Source organism: Amphiura filiformis, chromosome 8 (genome assembly GCF_039555335.1).
Source record: "Amphiura filiformis chromosome 8, Afil_fr2py, whole genome shotgun sequence".
In the NCBI taxonomy this organism is placed as follows: domain Eukaryota; kingdom Metazoa; phylum Echinodermata; class Ophiuroidea; order Amphilepidida; family Amphiuridae; genus Amphiura; species Amphiura filiformis.
In genome coordinates this window covers 45,406,952-45,420,960 of record NC_092635.1, presented here as the reverse complement: position 1 = coordinate 45,420,960, position 14,009 = coordinate 45,406,952, and the positions used below count along the sequence as shown (strand labels likewise).

The window sequence follows — 14,009 nt, the reverse complement described above, 5'->3', positions numbered from 1 at the left end:
TTGATGAAATTCTACAGGTACCTCATAGCGTAGAAATAGTAGCTCGGCGGAATCTGTCTAGCCGTACGGATTTGTATGTAATTAAATATAATTTCAAATCTTATAGTTTTCAAATAAAAACTTCTAAGGAAGTGGCGACATAGCTATAGATTTCTACATGGTCAACCATGTCATTTTCATTTCAGCAATGCTAAAGCATTAGCAGATCAATGTAAACTTTTATAAATCTTTTGGCAGAGATTTTCTAATTTGAAACATATATCTATTAAAGAATGGACAAGAAATGCACACAATTTAATGTATGTAGACATTTTAGTCTGGATCAAGTTTATCCAATTTAACCTGTAAAAGTATGTAGACATTTTTGTATGGATCAAGTTATCCAATTTACATCTCACAGGATTATTATATATATTGCATGCACAAATATTGTTAAAGGTTTCAGCCCATCATTTTATATTTTTGGCTATGCTCTTTGTTTGGATATTTAATCTCCCCTCTTTTGTAGTTCACTGGGGATGTGATTTCAGATAGGTCATCTGGGGTGCTATAAATTAAATATTCCTGTTTTTTCTGTTAACAAGATATTATGCAGCTCCCTCTGTAGGGTTCACGAGGGTGGTGGCTTGAGATAGGTTTCATCCGGGTCCTTTAAAATATTCTTGTTTATTTATAAGATATTTATAAGCCCTTTTGTAGGTGGTCACTGGGGTGGTGACTTAAGATAGTTCATCTGGGTCCTTTGTCAATCTAAATATCGTTTTGCAAATAAGTCCAAGTATTGGGGGCTGATTCCTTATATGCATGCTATTTTGTTACATACTTATTGCAAATAAAACATAGATGCTTGTTGAACGTCTGATAAAGGCGCAAATTCTTGGGTCCAGTTTTCCGTTATTGCGTCTGGGGTTAAATGGTGCATTTTACATATTTCTTTATTGATTGTATATTTCTAATTACATTTACTTATTTATTAGCATTTTTCAAAATAAATTTCGGTGTTTTATATAGCGCCTTTTCCCAGATCTCAGAGGGATCAAGGCGCTGTAATTTCGCTGCCATGGTGAATCATCACAATCAGAAACAGTATTAACCTTGTAAATCAGATGAGTACCGAAGTCTCGTGACACTGAAAAACACTTTAGTTAGCACTTTAAGAATAAAAAAGAAAGAAGGTAAAATCAAGATTGCCAGATTCTGATCCTTTAATTTTTTAGTGTAATAAAAATTTATAAGCAAGCATGCATTAGCTTGATTGGTAGAATACATTTTAATGAGGTTAGGCACACATTGTATGTTCAGTATTCGTGGTATTATTGCGATTGGATTCTTTAGATATTAGAAAACATTGTTGATAAGTTAAAAGTTGAAACTGATAATATAGATATAGGAGATCCGAAGACTACCGTGTTTTTCTTGCTTCCTTTGCCACACAGAGGTTGTAGTTGTTCCTCAACAGCTCAAACTAAAAGTTTTCAAGATGCATGAATCCAGTGGGCTATTTGGTTGAAATCCATACACACCCTATGGAAGACATGACCTTAATCTCCCACACAGGGAGTGTGAATTTCAAATGGGGTTACCTGAATGGGTGAGTCCATTTGAAATCTATACCATATATGTGTGAGAGATTAAGGTAATTTCTTCCATAGGGGTGTATGGATTTCAACTGGAATAACCTATTTCAACAATAACATACTATAAGGTTACACTGGATAAGTTGATGACCATACATAATAACTCAATTTTCAAAAATTACTTCATTTGACCCAGTTGGATCAGATTGTGTCACAATTATTGTCAAGTTGAGCTTATTTACGTTGCTTTATGAGATGAGAGGATGTAAGAGTGTTGAGGTGTAATGATGGTCTTTACAATCCACTTTCATGTGACATGGACATGGACATTATTAATCTGATTTGGTAACATCAGTAGACAAACTTGATTATGTGGTGTATATGGGCCAGTTTCTAGAAAAATGCCTAGTGGCCAGGCTTCCTAAGCCATCAGGCCTAAGCGCAATTAGTCATATATACCAGTGCTTACAATTTCACATCGTACATCATCTAGAAAGATGAATCAATAAAATGGATCCACATTGGTAGGGCTAGCCTGTCAGCGTGGGAAGCATGACCACCAGCCAAGCTTCAAGAAATCGGACCTGTGGGATCATATAGGATTATGGCTACCTCAAAAGGGAGCAGCATATGTGATGCAATTAAGCTAAACAAGTCTCATGCTGATCAAAATTAAAATTCAGTTTTCAATTTCATTACATGAGCCATTCTGCAAGCTTTATTTTGATGAAAACACCATCATAATTAGACTAACGGTTCCAGAAATATGGTAATTTTAGTGTTGCTCAGAACAATAAAACAAAAAGGAAGTTGTTACTATTATTGGCTATATCTCAAAATCAATAATGTCTGACATCCGACTCATTTTGTTTGATCACATCTCATGTTAAGCGTACTTGCCATTTTGTAGAAGTGGATGTCTGCTACAGATAGAATAGACGTGTGAATATATACCGGTGTTCAAGCAACTTGCTGTCTACTGATGATAGCAGATAAAAGTGTGGATATACAGCAAGTCACTTGAAAATAGTAAACAAGAGTGCAGACAAATTCAGTCATCTTGCTGTCTACAGAAGAAAGCAGATTAGAATTTGTATAAATTTAAGCAAGTTGTTGTCTACTGAAGACAGCAGATAAAAGCATGGATAACCAACTTGCTATCTACTGAAGATAGCAGATAAGAATGTGTATAAATTTAAGACAGCAGATAAAAATATGCATAACCAACTGCTATCTACTGAAGATAGCAGATATGAATGTGTATAAATTCAAGCAATTTGCTGTCTACTGAAGATAGCAGATGAATGTGGATAAATTCAACCAACTGTCTACTAAAGATAGCAAATAAGAGTGTTGTCAAATTGAAGCAACTTGCGGTCTTCTGAAGATAGCAAAAATGTTGATAAATTCAAGCAACTTACTGTCTACTGAAGATAGCAGATAAGAATATGTATACATTTAGGTAACTTGCCTACTGAAGATAACATAAAAAATGTGATAATATGAAATATTCAACCAACTTGGCAATTAAAGTATGGACAAATTAAAAAAGTAAGATGCTTTATATTGTAGGTAGCAGATATTGACAAATCTGATAGCAGATAGAATTCATACCCGCCAAGATTGAAACTATGCTTGTCACTGAACATAACCGATAGAAGTTTGAATATATTTAAACAACTTACTGTCTACTGAAGATAGTAAATAAGAGGCGTGGACAAATTCTATTAACTTGCTGTCTACTGAAGATAGTAAATAAGAGGTATGGATAAATTCTAGTAACTTGCTGTCTACTGAAGATAGTAAATAAGAGGTATGGATAAATTCTAGTAACTTGCTGTCTACTGAAGATAGTAAATAAGAGATACGGACAAATTCAACTAATTTGCTGTCTACTGAAGATAACAGATTACAATATGACATTGAATAAATTTACTGCCTATGGTCATAGCAGATAAGAGTATTGTTCAATTGCAGTCACTTACTGTGTACTGAAGACAGTATCTCTTGCTCTCAATACAAAACTTTGGGGGTAGTTTGGGGTAGGGAAAAGGTCTCTAGCAGTTTTATGATGTAAACAAACCTTACCATATCATCAATAAATCAGCAAGAAAATACTACAGACATTACAAATAGTTTGTTCATGTCAGTGTAACATAAGTATCATAACATTTGTGTAATTTACAGTTCATATAAAATGTTAGATGATATACTGACTGATGTATTTGAAGCATCGATGGTGTATCGTTCCACCGATGGATTGATGGAAAATCCAAGGGGACATTACTCCGATACAAGAGTTTATGCATACACATTTGTGACCAAATATAATCCACAATACCCTATACCCCCAAAAAAAATGTATCACTTCATACACATATTCCATAAATGGGAATATCCCCATTTCCTGTGTATCCAAGATGGCTGCTCATGTTGCCATGACATGAGCAGCCATCTTGGATGTGCATTAAACATGGTAATGGTGAATTTAAAAACTGGAATGAGGAACAGTCATTTGAAATGTTTAAGAAATGATTGTAATATGTTTTTCCTCATTTGCATATCCAAGATGGCTGCCATGGACTTGTGCTACCAGTGCATTTATGCGCTGCGAGCAAGTAGAGGGATTTTTCTGTTTCGCATTTATGTACAATGAGCAAAGGAAGTTAACCTTCCAGCAAAAATCCTTCTTGAAACAGAAACGCTGTCTGCTGAAGTTGCCGGAAGAAAATTTAAGTTTGAAACCTTTTAGAGTCAGTTTATAATATTTTCAAAAGATTTACTGAATATACAGCTCCAGTAACATTTGGTATTCTGCTATATGCTAATCAAGTACAGCATAAGACATGGTACTTGCTGAGTTTGCAAAAAAACACCGATATATTTCTTGAATAGCAACCCCCTGGGTGTAAAATACTTCAACTCCCCATAAATCTGTGATATCACACACCAAATCACCGCACAAATCTACATCTCTCTACATATATGCGATGTTTATTTATTTAAAAATATATCTCCGCATAAATCTCTGACACATCCATTAACTCTCTCCATGTGGGTGTCGAATGCAGATGACAAGTTTTTAAAAAAAATCAAAAAATCGAAAAATTCAGAATTGTACATTTTCATGACCATATTTGGAATCAGCTTGAAAAATGCATTCAAATGAGTACAAACAAGTCTAGTATTGGTTCAGTGGTTCTTAAGATAGCTCTTTATATTTTGAGAAAATATCTCAAAACTTGGGACTTTTTCTGTTGAAGCCTATATGGCTAGCAGGCAGAACATTAATATCGCTTGTCTGTTTTTGTTTCTTTGCAGTGCACGAGAATGTATCAAGAACGCCATCCTTGACAATGATTTTATGAAGAATCTTGAACTTTCACAGATCCAGGAGATCAATGATTGCATGTACCCGGTGGAATACAGTCAGGGCAGCTGTATTATTAAGGAAGGCGATGTGGGCTCGCTCGTGTACGTCCTGGAAGGTAAGATCAATGATGCGAAAAATAGACTAGAGGGGTTAGAAAAAAGAGGAGGATAAATAGATAGATTGGTGAAGTAGAGAAAATTGGTCAAGTATTGAGTTGGACAAATGAGACAAGTTCCCATCAAACGTGCACTATTATGTAATTTTGATATTGTGTTTATCGTATCTTTAAATGTAACGGAGAAGTAGCCTATATAAAAGTATACATTTTCAGAAAGGAAATGATGCAAGGAATCTAACTAGCATAAGAGATTCCTGCAAAAATTTACAGTTTTTGAGAAAATCTCAAAATTTGATTTGATTGTACTGACTCGAGGAAGGTATACAATGTATAGGATCCACAACATGCTCACCTATCAGGACAAAGTTCTTTAACCCCAATACATTTGTACATTCAATGAATGACCTTTGAAAATTTGGGTACAAAAACTCATAATCTGCAATTTGAGGTCAAATTTTGCACAATGTTTCTTTAGTTGAGGTTGTTGAACTATGCCATTGGGATGAGGCTATTGTGATCCATAGTGCTGGAACATATTGGCAGCCGTAATTTCCAGACAGGTTTTGTTTTGGTATACATAGTGCTTTATTATCAATGTGCTATTCCATTTGTGCACCAGAAAGAAATTATTACACTGGCTTATGTAGCAGTGTAATACACATAATCATGCATATCTCGCAAATTTTGCAAAATCAGAAACAACTGACATTTTGGGAATTAGCTTTTTTTTTGTTGATATCTACTAAAAATGTCATAAAAATAGGATGCTAGGATCATGAAATACTCCTTTAAAATGGAGTCACCCATTCAGGTATACCCCACTTGGATTACACACCCTCTGTGTGGGGGATATTAAGGTCATGTCTTCCAAAGGGGGTGTATGGATTTCAACTGGAATTTTCTATTGTCTGTTGATTTTTATTAATTCCAATTCAATGCAAATTGAATTTTATCTGCAGAAATATACAACCAAATTGGTTTTAATGAAATATAAAACCAAGTTGGTTTTATTGTAAAGCTTATTTATTACTCTCTGCAGCTGTAATTCAAATATTACTTTGAAATATTACTTTGAAATGTTATTTTGAATAAATATGAAATGAAATGAATGAATGAATATCAGAATGCAACATATTGATGTGTTCTTCCTGGTTTTCTGGTAATGGAATGGGGTCTCAATTGTGTATACTGATGAAGTATGGAGGTGAATGCACAAAATGGACTGTTCCAGTTGAAATCCATGTAGCCTACACCCTTAATCTTCTACACAGGGAGTGTGAATTTCAAATGGAGTTACCTGAATGGGTAACTCCATTTGAAATCAACAACCCCCCTGTAGAAGGTAAAGGTCATGTCTTCCATAGGGATGTATGGATTTCAACTAGAATAGCCCAAAGCCCAATGTCAAATGGTATCAACATGAAGCAACTGTAGATCTCTAGTGGGTGTATTGGATGAAAAGAAACCTAATTGCCATTTAAAATTTTGTTTAGAAAAGAGCAAGAGTATAGATTGGTCAGGAGGTTAAAATTTGATTATGAAAGAAAAGGTCAGTAGTGGAAGTGGGAGATAGATAAGGAGTGGAAATGTCAGAAGGTTTCAGAAGTGTTCTTGAACAAGAGAACTAGCACTGTGCTTTCCACTGATTAGAACATTAAATTGCAACTTTTGATTTTGTTCCTTCCTTGGGTTTCTGATCAATGTATCTTTAATTCTCATCAGACAAGGCAAGGGCAACTTGAAATGTATTTAGCTTTTCTCTTTCTCTGTATGTTGGGTGTGCATATGTATGCAAAAAAGCAGACTCTCAAGATTTGTAGAATAAACTAAAAATAGCTTGGTTCAGTGTATACACTAAAAGAAATTAAAGGATTTAAACTGATTTATTAGCATTTTGCAAAAACAGCATTAACCTTGTAAATCAGATGAGTGTCATGTCATTCAGTAACGTTTAGGCTACAGAATACTTGCATTACCAAGTATATGTCCTGTGACACTGAAAACACCTTGGTTAGCACCATAAGAACAAAAATAAAAGAAGGTAAAATCAAGATTGTCAGATTCTGATCCTTTCAATTCTTTGAGTAGTGTAATATATCCAGGTACATTAATAATTCATAGGAATTACCACCACATAGGTGTGCATGAGAAAGTTAAACCGATTCAGCTAATATGTGCAGGATAGGGTTCTATTAAGAGAAATAGTTGTTACTTTCTTAAAGCTTGCTCATTGTTGAGAGAAGTGTGCTATCCCAGTTGAGTCACCCGTTCAGGTAACCCTTGTGTGAAAGATCAAGATCATGTCTTCCATAGGGGGTGTATGGATTTCAACTGGAATAGCCCAATAAGTTGAATGTAAGAGGAATGCTCTGATACCCAACTTTTTTCTCTCTCTCTCAGTATAGGCATATGGGTAAATATGAACAGACATAATGCCAAAGGGGGCAAGGGGCCATATACCCGAGCATTATACCTGCCTTTACCAACAGCCTCTCAGTTCTTGTTTATTTATGCTCTGAAGATGTCACTCGATGGGGTACCAAAAGCTCAGCTCTCTGAAAAGGATTTCTGTAGTGAAAGATTGAATCCTATTCAACCTGTCAAACCTGCACAAATGTGTGTGCATGCTTGCTATAATGTACAAACAAAATAAGGCCTGTCAGTCTGTCTTTGTCTCTGTCTCCATCTGTATGTCTGCCTGTCTGTCTTTGTCTTTCTCTCTATCTATCTGTCTGTCTGTCTTTCTCTCTCAAACTGTCATATGCTGGTTTCATGCCGCTTGCTGCTCTGATGACAATTTTTACGTCAGTATACTATCAGGCCAGCAATATCAGCGGTGACCAACAGCAATCCAATATATCGATCATTCCACCTCTTTGCCCAAAGCAGTAAATCGCTTAGAGATGACTGCAAGTCAATCAGTAGCCATAGGGGCAGGTGGCAAAGCTCTTCATTTAACTATGAAACATCTTAAATAGTGATTATTGGGCTTTGATACAAATGTATTGCAATCCAACCTAAGGAGCTTTTCATCTCTTTAGAGTTAGGTAGCTACAAAAACAATTTTATAGTGATTATTGGGCTTTGATATAATGTAAATTGCAATCCAAACCGAGAAACTTTACAACAGTGGTATCCACACACAAAGTTGAACATGACTCTGAACAACAAGTAAGAGAATTCGGCTGGAAAAGGCACTCATGATAAAACTCTTGATTGAACTCACAGGTGGGCCTGGCCTTGTGGTTCAGTATGTCTCAACCCCACAAAGAAAGGTTTTGAAACCTCCAAATGCCGGTTTCTCGAAGCATGGCCACGCTAGTGATCAGGCTTCCATCAGACTTAAGCCCAATTAGTCCTATATACCAGTGCTTACAATTTCACATTGTACATCACCTAGAAAAATAAATCAATAAAATGGATCCACTTTTAGTAGCCTGCTGGCTTATGAAGTCTGATCACTTGGACCTAAGTATCTCTTAGCTCAGATTCTGAATGCAAATCAGTGGACTCCACATGGTAATAGGGAAGGGGTGATCACTGGACTCTAGCAATCAATGGGCCCCTGTTTTCTTTTTTTGTCAAATTTGTTATTCACTTATATACATGTTAAGCCAAATATAAAATGCAATACTCTTTTTTCTGTGACATAAGGTATCAAATAAAATGCTAGTTCAATTGCATATGTGATGCGATCAAGCAAAATCAATCAGAACTCGGAAATATTAAATTTTCAGTTTCTTATAGGATAGTAAGGAGCATTTACAAATCTGGATTTTGCAGAAAACCCCATTGAAATTGAACAACCAGTTCCAAAGCAATGAGCAATTAAAGAGTTTCCAAAACAACAGGAAACAAAAGTATATATTTCCTTTGTGTGGCTATATCTCAAAATCAATATTTCCAAGTTCCGACTGATTTTGCTCGATCACATCATATATAATATACTTGAGATAACAGACAGTGTCAGTGATTTCAGATATAGTGATTTCTACATTATAGTTTAGGCAGATCCTTTTCCTTCAAAGTAAAAATATTCTCCAAGGACAAATGTATTCGGAGAGAAAAAAAGATCGAAGTGTAGATTTTTTTCTGGCAATAAAATAATGCTGTTGAGTGCATTATATAGCATTATTTTGTCGCACTGCATACTCAAGAGACGGTGGTTGTTCCTTTTGTGTTATCTGAATAAACTCCTAATTGTTTTGCAGGAAGGTATTTTTTTCTTCAATCTCTTTGGAACAATGTTGTTTACACATCAGAGAGAACCTACTGCTTTTCAGATGTGAGCTTGATTTATCAAGCTATTGTAGTAGACAAATGAAAACAAAGACGGGTGACGATAGCATTTTTCAAATGCAAGCAAATGACATTGTTGTTTTCATGCTGTTGTCACGATCGTGTGTCAATGTGTCACGAATGCTTTAAAATAACCAAATAGCGTCAAAAGAAGAAGAAAAAATGGCGATAACAAGTCCTTGCGATTAACCTTGTGAACAGACAATTGCATGTTTCACTGTGATGGAAAGTTCTGGTGATTACAGATAAATTGATAGAGTAGTTGAAAGCTGCAACAGCTGAATAACAAATTGGGCAATTCCAGTGAGTTGAAATTTATACACCCCCTGTGGAAGACTTGTCCTTAATCTTCAGTAGTGTGAATTTCAAATCGGACTACCTGAATGGGTCACTCCATTAAAAATCTATACTCCCTGTGTGGAAGATTAAGGTCATGTTTTCCATAGGGGTGTATGGATTCCAACTGGAATAGCCCTATCAATAAAAGAGAGGAATTCTGCTTGTATGTTGTTGTCACCATTGTTTTTATGCAAAAGGTGATTCTTTTAAGGCTCTTACTGAAGGATAAATGTTACTTTTGCTGTAGCCTTGGGTCATTGGTTATTGAGAACATGGTTGGAGGAAGTGGATTTAGTAAATATAATGTGACAAACACTGAAACTTGTTTTTCATCTGCTTGAATCTGAGAAGATTACCCTTCCAAGAATCCTTTGCAACATGATATATCACCTCATTTCATCAAATGACACTCTTATTTCTTTGTACATGTTCCACTTGTGTTTATGTAGAGTTTGAATCAAGTTTGAATCATAACCCTGGATATTCAGTAGACAGCAAGTCACTTGAATTTATGCACATTCTTATCTGCTATCTTCAGTAGACAGCAAGTTCCTTGAATTTATGCTCATTATCTGCTGTCTTCAGTAGACAGCAAGTTACTTGAATTTATAAATGTTCTTATCTGCTATCTTCAGTAGATAGCAAGTTGCTTGAATTTATACAGTCTTATATGCTATCTTCAGTAGATAGTTGTTGCCCATTCTCTTATTTGGTTATTTGAATATATTCACACTGTTATCTTCGATGACAGCAAGTCCCATCTGCTTGCTATCTTCAGTAGGTAGTAAGTTGCTTGACTGTATCCAAAATGTTAGATGTTATCTATTATCTACAGATGATAGCAAGTTGGGTAAATTTATCCAAATTTGTATCTGCTGTCTTCAGAAGGCAGCAAGTTTATCAAATTTATCAACAATTGTATGTGCTGGTATCTGTAGACTGCAAATTACACACATTTGTATCTGCTATCTACAGTAGATAGCATGTTGCTTGAATTAATCTACTATCTTCAAAAGAAACCAATATGCTTGGATTTAACAACAATTGTATGTATTGTTGTCACTAGACTGTAAACTACCCAGCAATAACTAAATGACTTTCATAAATTACCTTTTGGAACGATATATAGATATTCAACATTGTCAACCTTAAACCGCACTTATTTACTTTTATCACCAGGAAATTGAACAGGCTCAGTGTGTCCCGAACTAACAACCAGCATAAAATCAAATTCCCAAATCCATATGTTTAAAATGATATTCACTTTTGTAAATGTACAGCAAACAAACATACATATATGTAATTATTCCATATGATTTCCCGCAGATATGTGTAAGATTGATTTTGCTTACTTCGTTCACATTTTTTCCTGCCGTAGATCAATACAAATGCTGCAAAATACCCTGGAGTATTACATAAGGTGTTGTAAATCCATTTTTCTCTGCGGGGAGAGGCAAAATATTTAAGCTTGGACTGTTATTGTAAATTCAAATGTATTAGTGTTGAATTGAATGCATATTGCAAGTGACCGCTGATGACTTGTGTAGCCAGGTGGGTTGTTATATAAAAAATGGCAATTATGTTTTGTTGTTATCGATTAGAAATCAAGTTTGTTCAAGGGCATATATATTTGACATTTCAGATGAATGTGCTAATTTGTAGGTGAAAATCAACAAAATGCTTAATGCTTTACAGACAATGTGTAAAATGTGGCAAAATGTTTTATATTTGAAATGGGCTATTCCTGTTGAAATCTATACACTTGCTATGGAAGACATGACCTTAAGCTTAATCTCCCATACAGAGATTTCATGTGGAGTTACTCATTCAGGTGGCTCCATTTGAAATTTACACTCCCTGTGTGGAATATTTAAGGTCATGTCTTCCATAAGGGTATCTGGATTTCAACTGGAATAACCCAATATTTGATTTAGTTCTACACTCAGCATTTATAGAAAACTAAAATTTGTTGTGCATGTGTTTGAACATGAAAAATTGTTGGAAATGTTCAAACTGTGTTTCATGAAAACTATCAGGTATAGTTTAAGGGTTCTAAAAATAGTTCTAGTACTAAAGACAGGTTTGAAGGTTTGTGTAGCATATGTCATTCACTGGGTGATACTGGGACTATTTGAGGGGCACAACCAGATGGAGAAGACACTCAGTGGTTATATTTGAAAGAAAATATTCAAATTTTCACTTTGATTTGAGGCATTCCCCTATGTTGCTAAGCTTCTGTTTTCAACTTCTGTACAATAAACAAACACAGCCAGCTTGCATCAAGAAATTTTCAATTGATGGGAGACATTCCCCTATGTTGCTAAGCTTCTGTTTTCAACTTCTGTACAATAAACAAACACAGCCAGCTTGCATTAAACCACTCATAATTTTGTTATCACTCCTCCATGATTCAGACATATAATTCATCGCCACGGTTTCCACCAGTAGTTGACACCTCTAACATAGCGTAATATCAACACAAGTTGTCATCCTCATTGCAAAACCGTGCGGACAGTAAACTTTCCCAAGGTGAGCAAACTGACGAGAAAACGTGCTGATGCATTTTACAAGTGTGATGCCATTAATGATGAATAGATTTGACAAACTAGTGCCGGTCGGCCTCTACAGGCACTCTTTGCCCGCGCACAGTCAGAGATTCTGCCTCTATACATGGTGTAAACGGGTAAATCCCATATTCCCTGTAGTCACTCTTACACATAAAATGACCACTAAGACTGCTAAGTGCTTTCATTTGAATGCACGGTCATTTCTGAACGATGCCTCGTGCATCAAATGAGTTGGAAAATGAAAAGGTTGGTTGTGATCATGATGTTATGCGTGATGTACCTGATAACAGGTGGACAAAGTGTGTACACCTGTTAAAGGGGGCAATCCGGGATTTTCTGTATAAAATATTTTGCCATTCGCCTAACTGCGCTATCAAATGATCAACATGAACAAATACCGTAAACGTTCGCCTAATGGCGCTCTGGAGTTCATGGAAATGAGAGAGCGCCATCCCTGTAAAAGCCGACTATTATCACTGAGTATTAAGGGCACGTGTAGTTAAAGGGTGAAACCTATCGACACATACAATTATGAACAAGATCGAACAAACTTGTTCTTGATAATGCGGTAATCATTCACCTGATACGTTGTGGCCCAGCGAGCAGAGCATTAGACTATAGTGCGAGGATAAAGATAACGTGTGTAGAAGATTGATGGTTCGAATCTCATGCAGTAATTTCTGACAGATTATGATGTCTGTCAATGTTTTTTTTCTGATTTGAGGAAATTTTATTTTCTATTTTCTTGATTTTATCTTTAACATTGTTTATATAATTTTATTATTTTATCTTGTATGTGTCTTTTTTTTCATGATTCTTTGTTTTTTATCGTTTCATTTTAGAGTAACTCAATCCATTCAATCAAATGTTGTAATGAACCTATTTGATTGTATAGGCATTTGTTATGTGTGTGAGACGAACTGTCGCGTCGACAAGTCTTTCAATTCAGCGTGAGTGTCCTTGCCTATGCATCAGTGGCCATAAGGTATATCATTTTATTCGAAAGGGGGGGTCCCAAATATACGGGGGTCTTGGAAAGAATAATAGGTCATAAAATGTTTTATGACCAAAATGTAGGGAGTCACACGATGACCACAGAAAGTGTGTTATTTTATTCCAAAAGACTGATTTCAATACAATTTTGGGGTTTGGGATCATAAAATTTTATTGACGCAGATTTTTTGTAAATTTGGGACCCCCCTTTCGAAAAAAATGATAGCCCTCTAAGAGGATTCAAAAGATAACCTCTGCCCCAATAATACTCGTTCGTTGAATGAGTGAACGAACAAAATCATGCAACGACCAACTGAATAGAGGCTGTGCATATGACGTATCATCCCATAAATATGGCGGACTACTCAAATGCATTCAACAAAAGCATGATTGCATCTACCACGACAGTTCGTCTCACACTCATAACAAAATGCACTACGATCAAATAGGTTGATTACAACATTTGATTGAATGGACTGCACTATGGGGGCTATCCTTGTAAACCGGTTAAAATCCTTTGTTTGGAGCCAATCGATAAACTAGGATTCCACAACACAATAAGGCGCTTTGGCAGGCACACAATACCCTAATGGCTTTCCATATTATGTGCACTCAACAACTATTCAGTATCGCAGCCCGGTATCGAAGTTACGTAATGTTACTATGTCAACGGGATCACGCGCTTAAGTAATGAACCACGATCGAAACAATCAGCACACAAAAAGGCATACCAAAATAGCGTG

General features: G+C 35.7%; 1 protein-coding gene across 1 annotated transcript in view; it reads left to right on the top strand.

Moving 5' to 3' along the window:
* LOC140159110 (cGMP-dependent protein kinase 1-like) overlaps nt 1-14,009 on the top strand; it is a 195,901-nt gene that overhangs the window by 72,287 nt on the left and 109,605 nt on the right. The window contains exon 2 of the mRNA XM_072182462.1: nt 4,899-5,065. Coding sequence (XP_072038563.1) covers nt 4,899-5,065 — 167 coding nt within the window. The remainder of the gene's footprint in view (nt 1-4,898; nt 5,066-14,009) is intronic.